Consider the following 23,968-nt stretch of genomic DNA (forward strand, 5'->3'; position numbering starts at 1 on the left):
TTGCGCAGGATTTATCATGGTGAATTCCTCGTGCGTTGCGACTTTCACGAATCAGTCTTCTCGCAGCGTTGCTGCAACTACTATTTTTTCTTCTTTTCCTTACATTTAGTCGTTTATTTATATCCTTCCTTTTATTTCCGATCAGGAGATTTGGTTACTGCGATTCAATGACCGCTAAATCTTTCCTGATTGTGCGCTGTTCGTTCGACGGTGTTTAAATAATTATTCAATCTCGACAGCAATGCTTAATTCAAATCGAGCCGAGACCAATAAGGAAAAAATTTGTCTCGTGCGATTAATTATTGATCAATGTGAAAGACTTTATTTTTAAATTACTTCTCGGTTGATGTGTTTCAGGAATTTTCTTTTTTAACGCTTTTTTTTTACTCAAAATTTTTAATGAGTTGAAAATTTGATATGCGTTATAAGTACTCGTTTGAATCATGTGCGACGCTCGCGTGAAACGCAACTTAAGGAAAAAAGGCCAGCGACGGATGATCAATTTTTAATAACGGGAATCGACAGAGGTTATTACACTCTTACGTAAATTTCTTTATTACGTATGCGAGGACGTTATTTCCACGCTTGTAAACTTTCTGCGTAATATTTTTTCCCTCGGAAAGTTCCTTCGATATTTAATCGCAGTGTAATTATAGACGTGTACAAATAACAAGGTCGTTAGCGTCGATCATCTCTTGAAGTTAGAACGTGTAGCCCGATTTGCTTCGATTCATTTAGTAATCGATTGATTGATTAATAGCCGCTGCAGTCCCCGGATATTTTCGAACCATGAAGTATGCATCTCATTATACGACTTAGTTGTAATTCGTGTGATATAACAATTTAATCACCGCATCAGACAGACCGAGTCGTTCTCTTCGTCTCATTTTCTTCAGACATATTATTATACCCGGCAATTCGATGATAATCTAAACATTAAATTCCCGGTGCAACGTAAAAAAAAAGTTTATCTTGCACGAGAACGAATTCACTGCACAGGTATATATATAGGTGTGGTTTAACATTCAGGTGCGCCTCGATAAAAATAATTTCATACCATGTCTAATATTGTGTCTGCGGTTGTCTCAGGTGCTCAAATCACTATTTTTCACGATTAATATCGAGGTTGAACGATGAACTGCGATGTAATTGCGTGAGATAATTGCACGTGCTGATTGCATGAAGCCGAAAAGCAATCCGATCGACAATCGTCTCGGCCATAACCATCGCTGCTGAACGAGAACGAAGTCTTGTGCAACTGATACGTTAATCGTGCGTTTATTAAACTTTTTTTTTGTCATTTACGTAAGATACGAAATCCGCAGACCAGGGTGACCGCGGCCTTGTCGATAATACAACAAAGTAATTAAATTATTCCGAAAATTCTATTTGGATAAATTCTCGTTATCCTTGAATACGCATGTCACCTAGTGAACGAACGCTGTGTGCGACATTGAAGTGTATATATATACACACACACACACATTGGCCGATATGAATGCAGCATTGAAAAATAATCTCTGAACAAGTGAAATTATTATATGTGTACCTCGATTAGTCGGCACGCTGCGTATAACAGGAATATTGTCCGAAGCTAAGCAAACTTTGCCCGTTCGTTCTTTCCCGTGCGATAATTGGCAATAATGGATGTATTAGTCACGCTGTTGTGCATCACGACTCATTCTATGTGCCAATGTTAACGTTGTACAATTAGGTCGTACCTTCTACCTGCCTGCAGCCTTTGGCTAACAGGGATTCGATTCAGCCGTAGTAATTAGTCAGAGGTTGAATGCCGCAGGAAGTATACGAGTTAAACGTACTAGTTATATAAAAATTCGTAACTGTACCTATATCTAAATTCATCGGATTACCGCCTGCAATTAACGCGTGCACTTCATGATTCACGTATTGAAACTGTGTGATAATAAGAATATTTCAGATTCATGGCTCATTAAGGCAAACAAATAACAGCATTTCTAATTTACCAACACGAGATTGCGCCGCGAGAGGCTGTCTCGAAATCTTGAAAATATTATTCCTGGCTATTTCGAATAATTTAATTACTCGTTTATAGATTAGCCCTGGATAAGTCGAATGCACGGTTTACAAATAATTCACTTTCTCTAATGAATTATAATTTTCTGACAAACTTTATTCTCAGGTAGTTTCACACGTTTATTGATGTATGTAATAATAAATAATGCATAATATCGACGAATTGAACTTTAGTTTCTAGGGAATTCACAAATAGATTTGTGACCATTCATCTCCTACGGACGAATCATGTACCTCGATTATTATTTCAATCCAACGAAATAACAACCTTCCAAGTCAAGCAAGTTGGTGCTAAGTTACGCGTTATAACTTAAGAATACGACGGTTGTAAAAACAGAATAATAAATGCAGCTAAACCGCACGTTTATAAGTAAATAAACCTACGTAGGACTAGACGTGAAAATGCGTGTATCAGCAGGCTTGAGAAAATAGGACTTCACAAATCGACGACACCCACTGTGTAGTAGTAATATATAATTCGTTGCTCACAGTACTCCATAATTAGCTAACTGCTGATCGATCCATTGGCGGTGCTGAGGAACGCTGGCGTAAACGGCGGGTGTCGTTGATGACCCACAACCGATGCCCCAGGAAACGACGCCGACCTGTAAATATATAGGTTGGAAATTTCAATAATCGTAGTATTGGATGTGATTAGTTAAAAACGAACGGAAAATGCCGTCGCAGCTAGTTCGAAACGTAGCCCGTACCCACCTGGAAGTACCTTCCGGTGGAAGTTGGGCACACCAAGGGACCTCCTCCGTCGCCTGTGCAGGTGTCCTTACTCGGTTCCCCGCCTGCGCACATGAAGCTACCATGCAACTGGAAATACTGGCCGAGTCTTGTCAATCGTAGACGGTTTTGACAATCGGATCGTTCGACGATCGGCAAGTCGACCTGTCGCAGAACGGCTTGATACTGTCCCTCGACTCCTGGATAAATTATAGTATGAATTAGGAACGAGCGAACGATCTTCCAGTTCGCGGGCCTTAGAAATACTTCCGGCATGAGATCCACCTCGTCTAGTGCGGGTCATTCTTACCGAAGGAATTTCGTCCCCAACCGGTTGCATAGCATCTGACTCCCGGAGTGATGGCCATTCCTTGTTGGGGCAGACAGATCGGTCGAACGTTCGTCTGGTAGCTGACTTCGGAAGTTAGTATCAGGACGGCTACATCGTGGTAAAGACCACCGCTGTAGAATTGCGGGTGTTTCAGGATAGTCTGGACTCCAGCTTCTTGGTAGGGTAGCGGTTCATTGTTGGACCTGGTGTCCCACTCGCCGACGCGTACCACGAGCCGGCCCACTTCTTGTCTGGGGATTTTTAGTAAACGGAGTTACCAACTGCCGGATGAGTATATAATGTTCCGGATTCCGAATTCCCTGTGGATTTGTTACTACGATGTGCTCCCTTACCCAGCGACGCAGTGTGCGGCGGTCAAAACCGCCCTCGTTGATAGTAGGGATCCACCGCACTGGAAAAGCAGAGGGTTTTTGGTCTGTCGTACCAGGAGTGCGACCATCCAAGGAAACTCGCCGAATAACGTCGCTCCGGGTCCGTCTGCTCTTTGGGCACCTGCGCAATATTGGATAGAACCAGTCGGAACTTGATTTTTGTTCGACGGATTCTTTCGCGATCCGCTTGACAACTTACCCGCGTTGTAATCGTTGCTCCTCATCCCGCAGGAATCAAATTTCGAACCTGTTCCACCTGCAGTGACGACAAGGGTGTGTCTCCCGTTCGACGGTAACCCGACACCCTTGACCCCGACGATGCCCTGGAGCTGGCAGCAGACGTCGTCGGGCATGGGGCAGATCCCGAACCTGGGGTCGATTATGCCCGCGCCGTCCTGGCTGACTACGAACCCGTCCGCGCACCGCAGAGTCTTCACGCAAATGCAGGCGCGATCCGTGCCAGGGTTCCGGATGGGCCCCAGGCCCCCGGAAGGGTATGGCTGCATTCCGTTTGACGGAAAGCCAACGGCCGAGTCCTGACCGTTTGCTGGTATTTTGCAGCATGTTTCATCCGCAGCTGAGCAAGCGCTGCCCAACTGACCGAACCGACCGATAGGAAATCGAGGGTCGATGTTGCCGGCTCCGGAGACGATTACGTACCCCATTAAGTCGCATTGCCACGTTTTGACGCAGACGCAGAGTTGGCTAGAGGGAACTGCCGGCGACATTGACGTCATCGCAGGCATCGATGTTGGGAAAACAACAGAAGTTGGAATTCGACAGCAAACCTGCGTGGCGATTGGGCAGAGTCTTTGGTTCTGCCGTCGAGGGTCGATCACACCGGCACCAGATATTATTATTACACCGGATGCATCGCACTGATACGTCTCGACGCATAAGCAATTCAAAGAGAGCGATGGTGTCGGGAATACTGTTATCGGTGCCGATGTAGGCGTCGTTGTCGACATCATTGATGGTGCCATGGTTGGCATTGTTGCAGGTGTCATGGTCGGTGGCATGGTAGGCGGCGTTGTTGGAACCGCTGTTGGCATCGTAGTGGGAGCCATGGTAGCGCTCGTGGTAGGAGGCATGGTCGGCATCATGGTCGGTGGATGGGTAGGCGGCATTGTCGGTGGCGCTGTAGACATCATTGCAGGAGCCATGGTCGGTAGCGTAGTAGGCATCGTTGTTGGCGGCATAGTAGGCATCGTAGCTGGTGGCATGGTGGGCATCATGGTTGGTGGCATAGTTGGCATCGTAGCTGGTGGCATAGTGGGCATCATGGTTGGTGGCATAGTTGGCATCATCGTTGGCGGCATAGTAGGCATCATCGTCGGCATCGTGGTTGGTGGCATGGTTGGCATCATCGTTGGCGGCATGCTTGTCATTGGCATCAAAGTAGGAGTAGCGGTTGGAATTGGCATAGGAGTTGACATATTGAGATTAGGCATGTAGCAACACACTTCCAAGTCCCCGGTGCAGGGTCGAAATCTGTAATACGACATTATACCGGTATCGTCAATGGGTATAGATCAATAAAGGACTCATTCTCGATGGAGACACCGAGTGACCTTCTCAGAAATGTGCAGAATAGAAAATAAGTAAACGAATGTTGTAACGCTACCTGATGTCGATCACACCAATTCCAGAAGTGATGATGTTATTGTTCATATCGCAGAGATAATAAGGCACGCAGAAGCACTGGGAATGTGACATCGGAGTTGTCGTGACTTTCTGGACCTTATGAGGATTCAGTTTGTGCTTCAAAATGTGAAGCAAGAAGAGAGGGACTCTGCCGGGTGAAGCTGGGGTAGCTATGGAGAGATCTCCAGACCATACGATGTTCTTTCCAGGCCGCAGAAAATGTCCCCATGTTGCGCTCGACGTTGTTAATGCAATAACACCAACAGCCACCACCAGCGCAAACTGCACGCTGTTTTCCATGATGCGCCGAGACCAGAAGCGAGTTTGCAGTCTCTAAAATGTGACGCGAACCTTTATGCCTGGTAGGACAATGTTTCCGGACGTTGTCGACGCTGTTTAACCGCGATGTGAGAGCCTGCATGGCACCGCTTAACACTGTGACAGCTCCGCACGATCCGGACATTAATATGAAGCACGTAATTGTGCCCATCCAGCGGAGCTGCGCGTCGTCCGCTCGGAAATCTAAGGGTCTAAGTGGGACACACCAGGAATGGAGTTAGGCCGGGAGAGATGACATTTTGATGGAGCGAGATTCAAAACGCCGAATGAAGCAAAAAACAATATTGCAGCCGGACGGTGTACCTTGGTGTTTTTTGGTACCCTGCTCTGGAGGTCGAACAAAAAACCGAATCCGTGAATCGAATAATGGAAAACTGAGAGATGCGTGAAGCAGGTGAATGCATTTGACCTACATTCTACTCCACAGTAGTGGCAACAATAACCTCATAGCTGACCGGTACTCACAAACACTCTAGCTATTTATAATGACCAAGTGTGAAGTAGAGTTTACGATTTCACAATGCAACGATCTGTTAGCAAGCATTTCTTTGTCGATTATCGAGTTAACGGTTTGACGTCAATGCGATCGGGGTAAGTCCTATATAGTCACCGATACAAGAAAATATAATCATTCGGAAAGGGATAGATCGAAGCATCTGGACTCCTCTAACCATGCAACTTATTCATAGTTGTGCGACTATTGCGTGCAGTATATCATCGCGAAAGGATATAGTAGTGATATTTAGGGAGTGAAAAAATATTATGCCATTTATAAATTTTATTGACGTATGTTTGGCGTAAAATAAAAAGCATCTCCATGTCATCGTTACGTAACTCTTCGAGCATATGGATAATGAATTCATAGCCGATCTGTATTCATTGTAGTGTAGCTTCTGTACACATTTTGTCCACCCTCGAATGATAATAAGTTATAGTCTTCAATTCAATCAAAGATGAGCACCATTTCGATAAATATGATAATTATTTTCAAGTGTAGTAAAATCAGGTAACATACCCAGATATTATTTTATCCAATTATCCCGTACAATCTAAGCAAAAACGGCAGCTGATCTGAGGTCAGCGACGATCACGAAATCAGTGAATACCGAATTGACCAACTTTCAACGTTCTGTTTCCATGCTCGACTGTTGCACGGTCAACGTTTTTACCTATCAGTTGTATTAGCTTCGTGCCAGCATACGCTATTTCAATAATTCAGCATTGATTTATCGCCAGATATACAGGATCGCGGACAAAGGCGTGAACATTCAAACAATAACTAAATGCAATTCTCTCATCGTCTACAAACATCTTGACGCACGTTCCTAATGATTCGTTATTACTAAATCATGTAAGGTATTCGCTGAAACAATTATATTGCGTATTCGATAATTTTGGCTATTCGAAATCTAAGGTTCTCTTCCTTTGCAATTTGCCTGCATAGCAATGACAGTTTCTAATCAGTAGAATGAGTGATAAAAATTCGTAGAACCGGTGGTATTTTTAAACAGCATTTACGTCTAATGATTGGCACTGAATTGTACGTGATGAGGAAAAACTGAACACCATTGTATTATGATAGGGGTTAAAAGACTGACAGTGTGACGCCTATGCCGCAGCTAAGTAGGGCAACGATGCGAATCCAACCAATCGTGACGGGAAAATGATGTACAATTATTATTCTTTTTCATTGTTATTTTGACAAAATGCTTTTAATTAAATATCAATCGTCGTGATATAGTTTCACACACAAAAAGACATACGGCTAAACAATAATAATATTAATACTATAACAATATAATAATGTATGTAAATCAGGGGGACAGAGTACAAAGCAGAAAGAAAAAAATTAAATTCGGCATTGCAATTATGAGAACGGATGAATCAAAAAGAAAGAGAGAAAGAGAACAGAAACAGAAAAAAAAATGATCCAACTTTTATAACGGGCCAAAATTGAAAGAATTAAGCAGTCTGTATTTTAACTAGGTTGAGAAATATTTTACCTCACCTCAAAAAATGCCGAAGAGAATTACTGTAAAATTTTATGTGCAGAAGCCGCTATTTTTTATTGTATAAATATCCGGTCAGCAGCTGTGAATGGAAAATTAATTTTTGTACAATTTTGTAAAATGTGCAAATTATAAACGGACTGTGAGTTAGGGTGTAAAAATGAAATTAAAATATTTTTTGTAACTGTATCATCGACAGGAAGAAAAACGATACTTGCGGTTATATCTGTCTAGTCGTACCCCCAGCTACTTATGACCAACGTCTTGCTCATTTGTTTGTTATGTTTGAGCATCTAAAAGTAGTCAGACGAGATCCTAAATACCTAACACACTATCTCAAAAATTATAAACTATGTAGGAACATTTCAAAGAGTAATTAAACATATCATTGGTATTGATTAACATCAACAATCATCACTTAATATCTAATTAGGGCATCCAACATTGACCACCACAAAAAGTGCATTTTAAAACGATAAACGTCGACGCTAATCGATACATAGATCCGTCAATTTATTTCTGTACATAAAAGTACAGACTTTGGTATAACATTACTGTGATCAAGAGCATTGATTCTGATTGCGAGAATCTCTCTTCCGACCATCAAAAGGGTGCAAAGCAAGCCTGTAAAAATTGACCACGAAAAAAATGTCGCTAGAACCAGGTTGCGGTACAATGCAGCAGCACAATCCTAGATGTTTGAGACTAGTATCTTTATCGAGATGGGAAGATCCGCTGTCCGGATACAGCGAAAAATCATATTGAAATTTCGATGAAATTCAATTTTGTTGATCGCAAATTTTACAGAAATTTCCAAATGATTTTCGGTCATCGGATAATCTAATCCCGATTACTCTGATTCATACGACAGAAAAAATTACATATATTTAAATCACTTTGCTCGTGTATTTCAAAATCTTTCGGAAAAATAAACGAAATTTATTTCAATTAGAATCAACCCTCTTTACACAAATGAATCACCGGCACCACGCATTACTCGTTATTTATACTAAAACGCTACAAAATAATATCTTTATGCTTTTGTATGATCAAAATTGGATCGCTCCGTGGTATGTAACAGAATGCGTATATCATATAAAGATTACGAAAAACAATAGTGGAAAGTATGTTTTTAACAATATGGTACATATACTAAAAAAAATTCTCCCCATGTGCGTCTTTGGGGAGGAAAAATGTAACGCCTTATAGTTTCAATATAACGTATCGTACGATAAGAAATGTCTCCTTTGAAATAAGAATTCCGTGAAACATCAACTTTCGACTTGTTACCTCGGAATAAAGACCGCTTATACATTTGAAATAGAGGCCAGCCAATCTATTTGAAAAAATGTAAACAGTCCAAACTCAAGCCATCATCGAACTGTCAGAATTTCAAAGGAGCGTAAAGCGAGACAAAAAAAAAAGAAAAGAAAACAATAGAAAACACAAGACGAAATGTCTCAGATTGTCCTCAACAGAAAAAAAAAAAAAACTGCGAACGGATTTTAAGTTTGAATAGTTGTCGCAGTCCGCGAAAGTTTTTCTTAGAAAAAATATCACCCATACCAATACAATACTTTTGATTTATCGATTCCGCTTAAACACGAAAAGAAAAAACACGTTTACCCTTCCCATTACAGACTGCATCAATCGTCACGGACTAAGACGCAAGTTGACATTATTTAAGGGATGAAATCAGAGTAAAAAATTCACTCAATCACAAAAGAAAATCGTCACTTGATAAAATCAGGGGTCGCGGCAGGGGCAGGGCAGGGGGGGGGGGGGGCAAATGGGGCAAGGGATTCGAAAATTGGCCATATTTTCGAACGGCAGCGGAAGATTAGTGGTGGAAACGAGGAAATGGCGATTTGGGAATGAGAATTTTTAAACCCGATTTCAATGGTAGTAATATATATATATAAATATATATATATATATAATAAATATTATAACATAATAAATAAAAGAACAATACCAAATCGCGTCGTTACTCCGCTTGCGCAATAGACGATTGAAACAGAGGTCGTGATTATTTTATTTTCTATCTTCAACTTGGGTTATTTCAGAGTTTTTTCCAATTTGAGAGTAGAATACTGTTCAAGTTTTTGAAAAAAAAAAACTGGTTATGTATTTGTGAATGATGTTTTGATGGATACTTAGCAGTAATATCGCGCGCGGTGTTGTGTACATATGAAAGATTCTCGATTTACTATGACTGCAAGCACAGGCATGTGTTCTGATCTGTACGCGCGATTTATGTAAAACCTACCGCCCTATAATCATATGGCGAAAGTACGGGGAGATTGTAAAATCATGATTAGAATGAAAGTAGTATGTATTGAAAAATTATCAAACAACGTCGTGATTGTCGCTCTTTTCTTGTCATGTTGTAAACCATGATCAGTTGTTGGAAAAAAATGTTTTTAAATGTAGAAAATCTTACTTATATGTCATAAAGATAGTTGCGTTCTTTAGCTATTCATCATAATAAACCTTCGATATTTTGTTCTTTCTATTTTGCATAGAAAAGTAACGTAACGAAAACTACTGATCTTAACGTTTAAAAGATGATGATACCTGATTGGTTTCGAATGATTTTCGAAGCAGTTTTTTTTTTTTTGTTCACGTATTTGCCGTAGCCCAGATTTGACTATCGGACTCGTATGTTCGTATTTACAGCTTCGCGGACGTTGTCGTGTGAAAATAATAAGATTAAAAATAGTGTGACAATGAAAACGATATGCCAGCGAAATTTATCTCAACCCATGATTACTGAAGATAAATAAGAAGTCAGAATGAATCAAGGTTACAAAATATAACTACAGGAATCAACCGTAGGTATATTTCGAACTTTATTCGTAGGCGGAAAGGGAAATAAGGCGCACCCAGAGTCCCGAGATTTTCGCAATTCGTTCGAAATCCTAAACCATGGCATGAAACGTTTTTGCTGAAGCCAAAGCAAGAGCGTTTCACGAGATTGTAAGATTGCGAATGATTATCTCAGCGTCTCAGGGTAGTCTATAGACTTCCTAAAATATCTTTGGTTCATGCTCGAGGTAAAAAAAATAAGGCGGATACTGCAGTCGCTGGTCCAACAGAAAGAAGGTATTCACACGGCAGCGCAGCGCGACTCGTTCTTCAGGATGACGGTGATGCGGATGATTGGGGGATCTCGAAGCTACTTTGAACGGCGTTTTCCAGTCGAATTTCGCAGCACTTTCAACGCGTTCACTGTCGCCACTGCCTCCGGGTTTTTGTTCAATGGACAATACTTGATTGTGTGAGCAATGTCCCCGCACGCACCGCATATCGGACACGTGTAAGCCCTGCCGGTTCAAAACATTAGAATTAGAATCGTGTGAGGACTTTTTTGTTAGAAAGATTCATTTCAAGGAGATGATACAATTATTTGTCACGAGTCAAGTTAAAGGTGAACATCACTGAAAAAACTCATCGTTAGTTGCGGCAAGATAAAACGACTCGGTAAATCGTACAAACTAATCAGGCACGCAAGTTGAGTGAATTGTATTTCTAGCGGGAGAATAATTACCGTAATTTTGCATCAAAGCTTCCTCGGTAACATTAGAGACGTGTTAATAAGAAGCTTATGAGATAGGCGATCGAATAACTCAGAATAATAAACGCGTCGATAAGCAAGACGAGCGTACGTCGGTATGTAAACATACTTCAGTCGAGCCGCGTTACTGAAAGGTTGCCGAAAGTCGCGTAAATAGAAGTAAGGACCATTATAGTATAGGTACATATATCGGCAACTTCCAACAAAATGCGCGACCCGCTGCACACCGAGGTACAAACAAAGAGCACGAGTGGTTCTGTTGACGTGGAATTCGAAGAAAGCGGCGATCCGTTGTGACGAAGACGGCGATTGTTTTGAGCGCGTGGAGCCGGAAAAACATGTAATGAAATATCCTGAAAATACTTTAGACAATTTCTCACCTTAAAATGGGGCAGTTTACTCGGCCGTCGGCATCCTTCAGCAGATGACCGCGATAGTAATGTGCTTCCTCCCCGTTGTTCTTGCAAAATACGCATTCTGTCGGCAGCGGTTTCTTGTTCTTCCTTCTGCGCGGATTTGGGGTGGGCACGGCACCAGACTCCAGTTCCGGGCAGTATTCAGAATCATGCCCGTTGTGCTTGAATTCCTCCATCACATCTTTTCGCAGTTGGAAAAACAAAACCAATACATATAAAATTCGTCGGGGGATCAAGGGAGACGCTTGGCTCGTGTTTAATAAAAACAACGTGCTATTTACGTGTAACGTGAGACCCGGATCGATAATGTAAAAAAAAATTTCGTTTTTGCTCTCCGCTGCGACGCGACAGAACAACGGTTTGTTTAGATCAGACAAATTAATAGGAGCGCGATGCCTCGTCGCATCTTTAACGTCATCTATTGTGTAAATAACACTCCTCGAAGACCCGACGGTCGGTGGACAAACAAACAATTTCGACAGAATCCTTCGCTAGCGAAGGGTCAAAAGATTTAATAGGTACTTATCTGCGATAACGCTGTAAAGATTACGTAGAAATACATCGACATATAATGAATAAAACAAACCCTCCTCACTCGCAGTTTCCATCTCGTCTACTCATTTAGATTCAGCTAATCGAATATGAAATATTAATGATACGAACGATGAACAGTGGAATGGTGAGAAAAAAATAAATAAATAAAGAATACTGGAATCGTAATAACATAACGATACGTCAACTGCTTTAGTACAGTTGTAAAACGTTAGAATTGATCGATAAGTTAATGCCTGCGATTACAATGCGGCATCTCTGGTAAGAATTTTGGGAAGGCTGCGGCGCGGTGAACTATCCTTTGTACGAGCAACAAAGTAAGTCGTAATTCTCGGGCGGTGTACCGATCAACAGGCTACATATTTTCATATGGTGATGATGCGCACGTAGCTCTTGGATTCTGGCTAATTAATGTGTTAAAAAGTCAGGCGTTACTGCAGCACTTTCTGCAACGGTGATTTATGGGGGTGTCCTCTGGTCAATTTCGACGTCGTCGTGGCGTATCTCCAAATATGGAAATCTACGTATCTCAAACGCAAAAAGGGTTTAAAAAACCTATTCTATACGCAATTCTGAACACAAAAACTCTTATAAATTTTCATTTGACGCAGAAATAAAGAAATGGCATGAATTCTACGAATTTACGATAGCGATTTTGTAGAATCCGTGACATTTCTTTATTTATGCGTCAAATGAAACAAATAGGAACCAGGCTGTAGCTAGCAGCCATAATTCTCAGCCAAACGTTCGACTGTTCGTTCGAATAAGGTTGTGAAGTCCGAAAATGAAAATTTTGTGAAACATGTTGAAACCCAAATACTTCTATAGAATTATGATGATAAAACTGCATCTTTCTAATTCAAAAAAGTTGTCAAAGGTTTGGCTGCTGGTTTCAATTTCGTTGTATTAGAATGTTTTTGTTCAAAATCGGTATAGAATAGGGCTGTCAAGTCCTTTGTCTCTTTTGAGAGAGATGAACTTCGATATTTGGAGATATATATGTCAACGTTGAAATCGATCACGGCAACCCCTAAGTCCCGTATTTCCATACCTATTTGCGGGGGAAAAAAACACTAGGGTAAAACATCATATTAATTGCTGAATAACCAGCAAATCTCATTACGTTTTCACCAAAGAAAATCCACTGTATCGCGAAATGCGCTTCTCTCTGAACCAGATGATAAATTACATCACGATTTTCTCCGACGGGTGAAATTTCAACAGGTAATTCAAAATCGTCTCGCTTGCCAGGCTATCACATAATTCAAATTTCACTGATCGTGAGATGCGAAACTTATACACACGTAGCTCATACCTATACGATGTGGAAAGGATAATGAACCGCGAGTTCTGTCGCGGGATTAAATTTAGACGAGGTAATACTTGTTGAATAGCGGTCAGCGAAGAAACGGAAAGCGTCTCTACTTACCATTACGCTGCGTGAAGACATCGGGGCTGATAGTGAAATCGGCGAAAAGTCGTTTCAATTCCTCTTCCAGGCTGGGGTTGAATGGAAAAAAGGAATTCGACACATTCGGCATGGGTAGTTGCTGAGGCACCAGAACCTTCATGATGCTGGTATTATGTAAAACAACTTGGTCGAAAAGTGCTCGATGCGTGTGCTTAGAAATGTAGAGTAAAACACGATAGATATGTATATATATTGGTTAAAATAAAGAGAAAAAAAATGATTATAACGAAAAACAAAGAATGAAAAATCACCGAGAGGTGACGCAAACCGCGACACAACCACTCAGCGCGATAACTCGGTTGAAACTGATTCGAGCGGGCGCGTTGCCTCACTTGAGATTTGAGGACTTCCCCGCCTTCCCCCCGCCGCCAAAAACGCGGCGCTGGTCACTTGGAAGACGTCGACGACTGTCGCCGTGCATCCCTGGTAAGTTTCACAGACATAAAATGAGAATTGCAAGGAAGAGGCAGATCCGTAGTTTGAATTTTGTGAATACTGTTTCGTCATTGGACGCGAAGACAGGGCGTGCAAATTCCCACGAGGCGCACGCAACTACCCTTTGAATTTTCGATCGTGATTCGTCAATCGGGCCTGCCGACGGATGTATCAAATCCCCGAGAATCGGGCCCGGAGGGGGGCAGGGGGGGGAGGATGTAAGCACGTCAGGGGCGTAGCTGGGCAATAGTTTCGAGGATCGTATATAAGGAAACCGATGGTGTTAATTAAATTTTCTTGAATCGATGAAAATAAAAATTAACGAGACGATATCACTAATCTTCATGTTTATTATTACTGTGTAAATATGTAGGCACTGAACAAATAATGTTTCATAATTTGTTTACAAACATTTACAGTTACTGATTTTTTTTCATATTTGTGTTTATTGTTTTTCATATTTCTGTTTTTTTGTTCAACCAAGGAATGCTCTCTGCGAGCAGCCTGATTAGCTACATATCGCCATCTAAGCTGCTTTTACACCATATTTTTTTCCTTTAACGTTTTAACTCTCCTATAATTCCATTCACTTATTCGCAGCATTTTATGCACTTCCTTCCATTATTCTGGGCGCGATCTCAACAATATTTTATCAATATATATATTTTATTTTATTTTATTTTACTTTTATGTATACTTTAATTTCTATACGCTAATATATTGTTCTCTAATCTAAAAATTACCACGATTATAATAATATATACTTCAAAAATAATAATAATAATTATAATTACTAATAATTATTAAAATAACTATACGTCAAACATATAATATATCGTGTGTGATAGAATTAAGAGTAAACGCAAAACCTAACTTTGGCTAATAATTGATATTTCTTAATTGAAGAGTACGATTCAAGCTATTTTTTCTTCTTCCTTCTACTTTTTAACACATTTTTACCATTTATTAATATCATGCTCTTGAATCTTGAAATATCAGACTAAAATGAAGTAAGGTCAGTATATGTATGAAACTGTATGAAGGCTCGGTGTTTATCTTTTTTTATTCTTGTATTTTTTTCGCTGGGATTGATTACTACTCTGATTTGCGCGAAAATACATCCGGTATTTTTCATGCTATACTGAATTTATATCATGAATTCTTATATGCATTTGGTGTATGGTGTATTCTCCCTTGAACAATATCGATGTCTCATTTTGCATCTCGTGTATAAAACCGTTTCTCACAAGCATGAGCAACATCTAGGTACTTTATCGACTACAACGCAACAAAGTTCCTCGATGAACATGATCGAGTGTGACAATAATAATACTCGTTTAACTAAATAAATTAAAAAAACTAAGAATATGTTAGTCTGCGATTGAATTCGGTACAAAGATGTATGTTACGAGTGGAAGAAAATTTTCAGGTATACGTTACGCATAAATCATCAGGCAACTCGAGCGATGCCAATGATAAAACATGATTAATTACACGAAAATTAATGTTATAGAATGGTAAAATATTTTCATAAACAGTAAAAATCTTAAAATACTTCCATTTTATGGTGGTTTTTCCTGGATAAATATATTTGGTTGTATACACGAGACACACTTTCTTTCTAACGAGTTCTAGATGATTAGATCAAACAAATGTTCTAGTCTCTAGGTGAAAAAGATGCACGTTATCAATGAATTTATTAATTTAATGATCTCGGTATATGGTTTTTTGATGCTGCGGTGGTCCGTTGTAGAGTAATTATAATTATTATAAATATATAATATAGGTCCATATGTGTTTTCATGTGTGTATAATGTATGTATGTTTGTATTTATGTATTTACTAAATGTAATGTATACGTAATTGTGTACATGAGAGAGGGAGAGAGAGAGAGAGAGAGAGAGAGAGAGAGAGAGAGAGAGAGAGAGAGAGAGAGAGAGAGAGAGAGAGAGGGAGAGAGAGAGAGAGAGAGAGAGAGTGAAGAGTGTGTGTATACTAGGAATGTACATAGTGTACGTAGTAGTTTATAATTAGATTTGTGTATAAAACGATTGATTATACGTAATTATATACTCATTACTCATTTTTTTTTCTTTTCCTTTATATCAAACGACACATGTAATTAATGATATCGATATTAGTCTCATGGTGTGATAGCCCTTAGTAAATGGCAATCTACATTTGCCAATAGGCTAGTCTTGTCCTGTCTTCTCGTAGTACTATGTCAATGTGGTCACGCGCATGCATCACAAAATACACAGCACGTTTTTTTTCTGTTTACGTGACAATCAATACAGAGATTTTCAAGCGAGTGGCCACATTTAAAAAAATTTATAACTATCATCGTCGAATAATTTATTTTTTTTTCTTTTTTTTTTTCTCCTTTTCTTTCTTTTACACCATTTTGGATAAATAAGAACTAAAGTGCTCCTCTTTGTACTGAAAACTACTACCTTATACCTTGGCTATAAAGTAACATTAATGAAACACTTAATCGTAGACAATTATTTGCATTATTATTTTAATACAGCTTTTTCCCCTTTTTCCTTTTCTTTTTGGAAATACGATACATCATTATTCAAGTCATTAAGTTTAAATAAATAAAATGAAGACTCGATGGTTGCTTCCAATTGTTAATATTATTATATTACAACGAATCTACCTTAGATCCGTTCTCATGTGTTTCAATTAAAAAAAAAAGCATGGTTACTTTGTAACCTGTTAAATTTTAATTGCCCTTTTTTACTTACATACAAACTGACTAATCTCAGTTTACTTAATTTGTTGAATTTGTGTCAGAATTTGCAAATTAAACAGAATAGTAGATGCGTTAGGTTGATAATTCCTTGCATACATTCATTGTGAAAATATATGTGAGATTTAATAACATTAAAAATGCGACGGTGAAGTTTGATAGTTGGAGTTGTTTGTTCGGAATAATACTAAGTGAAAATCAATTATGAAGAAGAAGTAATAAATAAGGAATCTTCTCGTTTGTTTGTTGTAAAATAGTTTTATAGTATGTATTATATCTTAAATAGATCACATGCAAGCGTATGTTTATATAATTTTAAAAACGTAGCCATTTACTTGCGAACCGCTGTACTGTTCATTAATATTTAATATTAATACTTCTAGTCGTATACTCTTGCTAGAGTAAAAGTGGTCTTTGTGCGCCCCGATATAACTAATCTTCGGGGCGTGTGTAGGCAATACAGAGAGCTTCAGCATGTATTTTCGCTCTCTTGATATGCGATAGAACTATCCTAACAAAACTTGTCGTTACATTTTTCTTTCATTTGGTATGTCTTAGTCTTATTTTATTCAAAAAAAAGAAAAAAGAAAATATTATTAATAATAATAATAGTATTTTTATATTACCATGTACTTAATACATTAAGTTCAATGAGACGTAATGAGTTTGTTGAAATTTAAATTAGTCGTGATGATGAGCAGATCTACTTTTGTATTTAGGCAATCGATTGAAGATTGAATTGAATATGATGAAAATAGTAGTTAATTAAAAACTTATAACTTAACGTGACCGGTGTATAGTATTCGTATAGCAATTGAAAACACGTATAAACATGTTAACAACAACAACAACAACAACGGAAAAGCACGCAACGTTAAAATACAAGAATTTATGAACTTTACTTTCACATCACCAATTTCCCGATGAAGATAACATTCTGTTCTTTGTCTATTTTTTAGGCAGATGTTTCATTCAACTTGAGAACATATTCAATTACAGGTACTTCTAATTCTTAGAAGTATTTGCAATCGAAAGAAGAAGAAATATGAGTTATACGCATATCTGGCTTTCGCACTAAACTAACACCGAGTACTTAAATCGCTGTAGTATGATTTGAAAAAATCTTGAATAAAAATCATATTCAAATTGGATGTAAAATGAATGCAGCTGGTTTTCAACTACCGGATTCTTTGCTTATCTAGCCAACTACTTTACGTACATCCCGATTATTGATGTTCAGAATGTACGAAAAATTTGTTTTGCTTTCTATCGTTAAAAATATCAATGTGCTATGGAAATACCTCTATTATATTGTTATGTCTTATTATTATTCACCTTTAGCAAGCAGGAATACTCATATCCAGTCATTATCTCGTGAGTACGGTCAACGTGTGCTTCGTATATTGAGCATCCACGTTGGTAGATACCAAATTCAAATGAATACACACACACACACACACAAATGAAAATATTAAGCCTAATTTGAAATGCGAGTTGGTAACCCCAACAAGTCATTAACAACGATGATCAAGATATACCTTGCCAAATATAATGCAATAACTTTTTTTAAAAACAATAATAATTGCATGATTAAAAGCAGGTATATCTTTTCTTTTTAAAATAGCATTTAAACACTTTGTGACAAAATAATATTAATTTTAGGTTTCACTATTGCACCGATATTTACAATGGACGTTACTTATGCTTCGTATCGTGTCAAAGAAATTTTTATCTTTGATACCAATGATAATCAGTAAATAAAAATCACTTAAAATTTCTATAAAAAAAAAAGCTCGCGTTTAGTCTTGACGATATTACTAAACGTCTGAGTGCGGTATTTTAGCTGGTTATAAGCGAAATAAAAACTTCAACGATCATACGCGCAATTAGTCAAAGTTTTTTTACATGTTACACATGAACATGGTCATCATTACACGTAAGTTTAAGTTCAATTTGTCAAACTACGAGATTGCCTTCGTAAAAGTGCGATTTATACAATCGAAATTAAACCTATCTGTGTTTTCGTAACTTGGTCAGTATTCCCCAAGCGACATACCATTCCATTTTTTAAATGAATCAATCTTTCTTGAAGAAGGAATTATGTAAAACATATTTAAGTTTTCTATTATTTAAAGCTCTCATTCATATCAACATTCGGTTGACATTATTTCTGTATTATTTTTTTTTATTACGTGTGGCATGAAAAAAACTTCAGATATTGACATGCCATTGAATTATTGTTGCGACGCATAATTTTCTCAATGCTTATCGAGTTTGAAATGATGATTGACATAAATTTTCTTGATCAAGATCGATCTGCGTAATCAAAACATTAGGCATACAAATTACAGCTAAAGGTCAACAAAAATTAAATTTGTTTCAATATTACTTGTGTCAAAGACACAGTGAAAAAAAGTTTCTCAGCCAAAGTATCATGATTGATTATAACTAAAAAACAAACAAAAATAAAAATAGCGCAAATCAGACTAAGCAAATAAGTTATCTCCGCAGCGATAAAATATCTGTCACTGGATGTAACTAACCATAAGCCATTGCGTTTCATACAATGTAACACAAGAGAATCCCTTCAATCAATGAAGTGCAAAAAGACGGAAAAAGAAAATTAAAATAAAAACATTAAATGCCGTATGAAAAAAATAATAGGTAAGTAAATGAAGTCAGTACGTCTGTGGCTAATTTAAATGAAAATTGGTTAAAAACCTGCTAAAAACATTAGAATAAAATCTTAGCGGACAAAGCTCGTATGCGTAGCTGGCATTGGGCGTGATGGGATTCATCGGGGCCAAATAAGGCCTGAATAGTTAGGGTTTGATGTTGTCACTGTTCAAAGATAGCGAATCGGAGAGCTTTTGTTGCGACAGTTCGCTTACACCGCCACCACTCATTAATTTAGCATTGTTATTCTCTGAATTTGGAACTTTCGAGTATTCCCGCTTGCGAGGCATACTTTCCGTTTTAACTATAGTTATATCAGGATTATTTTCAAGAACCGAAGTTGCTGCTTTAGTAATTGGTGTTGGAACGTCCACGAATCCACCCCCTTCCCGTTTTATAGGAGTTGCTGTAGAAATGTTTGGAACGACCGAAGCGACGTTGGCATTTATTTTTTGAAGAATATCATTCACGGCATCATTTTCTGTTTCACTGCCACCGTCAATCGCTGATATGGGGCCAGCTAGTTCTCCTGAAAGAGACAGCCTGTCTGGTCCTTGCAATGTAGATAAGTATGTGGCAAGTGTTTGTACAGTTACATTGAGGTATTCAGCAGCACGAAATAAGGTTATTTCCTTCCTTCGTAATTTGGCCAACACTTCGGCAGGGCCCGGTTCTGCCCAGAAATCTCTCACTCTGTAAATTTCAAAAGACTATACTTGAACAAATTAAGACGAGGCTTTGAAGCATAAAAAGAAAAATAGAAAACAAATAAAACGAGAAATAAAAAGTGCTCTAAACACGATATAGCATAGCGGTTGAGCTGAAATATCAAGATAAAATCTGTATACGTTTATGTTGAATGAATGCAGTTGTATTTACATATCACGCACCTTTCACTACTACAGGGTTCGTACGCTTTTTGGAACTTCAAATTCCCTGACTTTTCCAACTGATCCAGCCTGAAAATAGGATTTTTTTCAGTAAACTTCCAAGAAACATGCCGCTGATTAATAATAATTTTTTTGCATATTAATACTAATACCTTCAACATTACCTAGTAATTAATTTACTGTCCGACTACTAATTTACAAACAACAGCCAGCGATTTTCAGTAAGAAAAAAACGAAATGAGTTTTGATATTAAATAATGTACGTATAAGAACGAGTTTATTTCTTCAAGAAACTTACGAGTCCAGTCTCATCTTCGAAATTCCCTGACTTTTCCCTGACTTCTCCCTGCTGTAAGAAACTCCCTGAGTTTTCCCTGTGCGTACGAACCCTGTACTACCGAATTTATTTTTATCTTTATCGTGTACAAGAATTTGAATTAATGAACATTGATAAAGCTACGTAATTTGCTTCAACTCTATTTACAATCAATACATAATTTAAGGGATAACGTTACAAATAGACAGAAATCAGAGTTCAGAGAGCAGGGATAGACTGATGAATCAAACTTATTTCAATTAGACTGATGTAACTTACGTTTAATCTTTGTTCGTTAATAAGGAAAAATACCAAGAGAGCATAAATAATGTACAAACCTGTATGGGTGTTTAAGGCAACCGTAGCTGTCACGGTATCTACCGTATAGAGTTCCATAAGAGACACCGAGAATTTCAGCTGCTGTTTTCATTTCCAATTCCTTGCTTTTAATAGCATCCATGACACGTCGTGTGAATGGTTCCTCCCAAAATTCTTGGCGACGTCCGGTTGTCAAATAGTCATTCATCTTTACCACATCTCGGAATTGCTCTGGAATTGCTGGGTTAGGGTTAGGATTGGAATTAGATGTCACGGATGCTGTAAGAAAATAAATGTATAGTATCTCATTTTGATTCAACTAGACCAGGATAGAATGTTGATAAAATTGAAAACAGAGGCAACAAATTCTACTCACGTTTCTTATCGTCCGGAGCGGCGGAATCATCTTTAGACATGTAAGATAACTGTAAAGAAAATAACCTTGATTAAATAATTTACAAAAAAAATAATATGTAGACATATTTTAAGTCAAACTAAACGAGGCTTTAAACTGTCAGAAACGTCAGTGAAATATATTTTCATGGTAAATAATTTAAGGAAAGTAACTAATTGTAGTAGTCATTGAAGACCGTGTACAAAAAAGCAGTCTTGAAACAATTTCAGTTACGATGATGAGAAGCTTGATGCTTCTGCGTCATAAACAATCGTGAGCTAGGATCAGAACTAAAATTCAGGAAACGCACCACTGGTAATGGGGTTTCGTTATTTTCAGACAGCACCATATCACCATCCCAACTCTCGTGGTCTCCTTCGCTCATCATTTCTTCCTGTATACGAAACACAATCATGCATATCAAAATTGAAAAACGCACATGGTGTTAAATACTTGAAATTTGTCAATAATTATGGTTATAGACGAGCTGCTGAAACCTGTGTTACATTGAAGGTATCATCCGAGCCAACATTGCCAGTAACGCAGGTGACCTTTGGTGTAAAAACATCGTGTGCAGATGGGGGATCGTCGAGAGGTGGACGTCCTCGGCGTCGTTGTTTAGGTGGTGAAGACTCCTCTGCGTCACCTTCCCTGAGAACTGTTTCTACTCCTGGAGTAGCTGCTCCTGGGCTGTGACCACTGTTGCTCATATCATTTTGTACCGAATCACTGCGCCAGCTGACCTCGGCCAGACCCTTGATGTGCAAATCTTCTGCAGTCTTTAGTAGAGATGATAACCTTGTCTACAATGTGGACGAGAATGATTAATAATCTTCGAAATTGCATCAAACGTACAAAAACGCGTTTTAATATCTCAAAACTGGAAAAAACAAATATTTCTCATTCATGTCCTCTATTTGTGGCTAATCGAGTACGCGGTATTTTTATTATTGATGATTTCCTACTTATCAATTTTCTCTGAAATACGCTCTAGCCTCTGAATGCTAAATAATAATATGCACTTTCTACAAACAGCTTTCTATTGCTGACTGAATCGGAAAAATGCTATGTGGGTCACCAGAGTAAGAAGAATAATGTACTTTAGAAATGCGTACTTTCATTTTTTTTTCTTCCATTTTTTTTAATAACAGAATAAACATGTGAACATTGATGCAAACTTTGACGGTTTTTCTTACTGACGCTATTTTCTGAAATATCTTATATAGTTTATCACATACTCTCCATAAACTTAACAATCATGTTAACAAGATATACACACTAGTCTCGATTCTATGTTTCCGAAGGAGTACCGAACGAGGTATGCCAATTTTTTACAAGCGCTGTTCAATGTATTGCCGGCGAAGATGAAGCATCCGAATTTTTAACATTCGCTGGTTCGGCGAATCATCAGATTCTGACTGAGTAATGTGAAATAATACTTACATGGTCGATGTTTATCTCTCCTTTGTACATGAAGTCAACGAGAACTTTAATATCGGCAAACTTAACGTCGCGCATGATGACAATAGGATCCCTTTCTGCATATTCTGATAGTATAGTGTCAAAGTATGTGCTACAAGCTGATAACACCACCTGTTTATTGCGAAAAAAAAAGGAAATACAGAAATTCATGAATTCTAATAAGTATTATTCAAAGTAGATAACAAACTGAAAAATTATCTTTTCAAATTCGACATAGATATATAGGAACTTAAACTAGGATTTCAATATTTTAATGGACTATTGCAGACATACTGGCTAAAAGAGAACGACTCATCGAAACCCACTACAAAATTTTATTAGCAAGGCTGTTTAATTATAGAGTCGAGAACGTAAAATATTAAAAATAATTCCTACGAGTAAAGAATTTGGATTCCACATTTCAGATAGTATGTACTGATCGCCGAGAATAAATGATATGCGAGGAAAATATCAGGATAAAAAATGATGATTGGAAAGTAATTATTATTCATGTGTTGAATATAAATGAGTCTTGTTCATAAAGCCTGACGAACGAAAATCAAGGAATTACATTTAAAATTCCATAGTTTGTGATATTATTATTATTAATACTAGATTGAATAGTCTTAAACAGATTCCGTATGAGACATGGAAGAAGACCCAAGAATTTTTTAAATAAAGAACACACGAATTCTTATTGTATCACGTGATTAGTTAAATACATTACTCTAGGTATAGAAAAATTTGTCAATATGTCAGTTTTATTCGACACGCGAGGTGACAGTTTAAATTGAAGTTATTATTATTTTAAAATAGTAATTCAAACTCTTGCAAAATGATATCTTGGAGGGGCTTGGAAAAAGTGAATATATCTAGTGCAGCCCCACCCAAGTTCTCCAGGCAGTCAATAGCCTGAATATTTAATATCTGAAGTTGGTATTGATTTTCTCAATTTTTATGTCTCCACAAATAAGGTCATAAAGCCAAGGCACGTTACTTTTCAGAGCAGCTATATACTGGTTTATATCCTGGAAAGCTTTTATGGGAAAATATATTGAGATAAAAAATAAATTATATTTTTCATTTTATATCCAAGTCATTACTTCTGCGTTGTATAAATTTTTTTTATTCTACCGACTTTTATTCCACGACTTTAAAACCTTGCATTAATATGTGCTACTTACTTTTGTTACGATTATTTTTAT

General features: G+C 38.0%; 3 protein-coding genes across 16 annotated transcripts in view; all 3 read right to left on the minus strand.

The window, feature by feature from the left end:
* Positions 1 to 1,494: 1,494 nt before the first annotated feature.
* Positions 1,495 to 8,916, minus strand: LOC124185094. Its single transcript, XM_046575499.1, has 7 exons — positions 6,509 to 8,916; positions 5,135 to 5,487; positions 3,710 to 5,001; positions 3,472 to 3,631; positions 3,098 to 3,369; positions 2,770 to 2,987; positions 1,495 to 2,660 (listed from the first exon to the last, which is right to left on the minus strand). The coding sequence occupies exons 2-7, from the start codon at positions 5,452 to 5,454 to the stop codon at positions 2,541 to 2,543; spliced, it is 2,382 nt and encodes a 793-aa protein (XP_046431455.1). The 5' UTR covers positions 5,455 to 5,487; positions 6,509 to 8,916; the 3' UTR covers positions 1,495 to 2,540.
* A 635-nt stretch (positions 8,917 to 9,551) lies between these two features.
* On the minus strand, positions 9,552 to 13,942 carry LOC124185098 (nanos homolog 1). The gene is made up of 3 exons (XM_046575509.1): positions 13,477 to 13,942; positions 11,460 to 11,676; positions 9,552 to 10,828 (listed from the first exon to the last, which is right to left on the minus strand). The coding sequence occupies exons 1-3, from the start codon at positions 13,616 to 13,618 to the stop codon at positions 10,681 to 10,683; spliced, it is 507 nt and encodes a 168-aa protein (XP_046431465.1). The 5' UTR covers positions 13,619 to 13,942; the 3' UTR covers positions 9,552 to 10,680.
* Positions 13,943 to 14,283: 341 nt separating this feature from the next.
* Positions 14,284 to 23,968, minus strand: part of LOC124184213 — a 38,203-nt gene continuing 28,518 nt past the window's right edge. For 7 of the 14 annotated variants that reach the window (XM_046573653.1, XM_046573648.1, XM_046573656.1 and 4 more), the window contains 8 exons: positions 22,746 to 22,895; positions 21,800 to 22,105; positions 21,613 to 21,696; positions 21,285 to 21,333; positions 20,929 to 21,187; positions 20,573 to 20,668; positions 20,275 to 20,343; positions 14,284 to 20,077 (listed from right to left, as the gene is read on the minus strand). In XM_046573653.1, the coding sequence (XP_046429609.1) occupies positions 19,531 to 20,077; positions 20,275 to 20,343; positions 20,573 to 20,668; positions 20,929 to 21,187; positions 21,285 to 21,333; positions 21,613 to 21,696; positions 21,800 to 22,105; positions 22,746 to 22,895 (1,560 nt within the window). In that variant the 3' untranslated portion in view covers positions 14,284 to 19,530. Of the gene's footprint in view, positions 20,095 to 20,274; positions 20,344 to 20,572; positions 20,669 to 20,928; positions 21,188 to 21,284; positions 21,334 to 21,612; positions 21,697 to 21,799; positions 22,106 to 22,745; positions 22,896 to 23,968 lie in introns of all 14 variants that reach the window. The other 7 variants (XM_046573650.1, XM_046573658.1, XM_046573659.1 and 4 more) reach the window with 7 other exon arrangements.

Source organism: Neodiprion fabricii, chromosome 6 (genome assembly GCF_021155785.1).
Source record: "Neodiprion fabricii isolate iyNeoFabr1 chromosome 6, iyNeoFabr1.1, whole genome shotgun sequence".
Taxonomy (NCBI): Eukaryota; Metazoa; Arthropoda; class Insecta; order Hymenoptera; family Diprionidae; genus Neodiprion; species Neodiprion fabricii.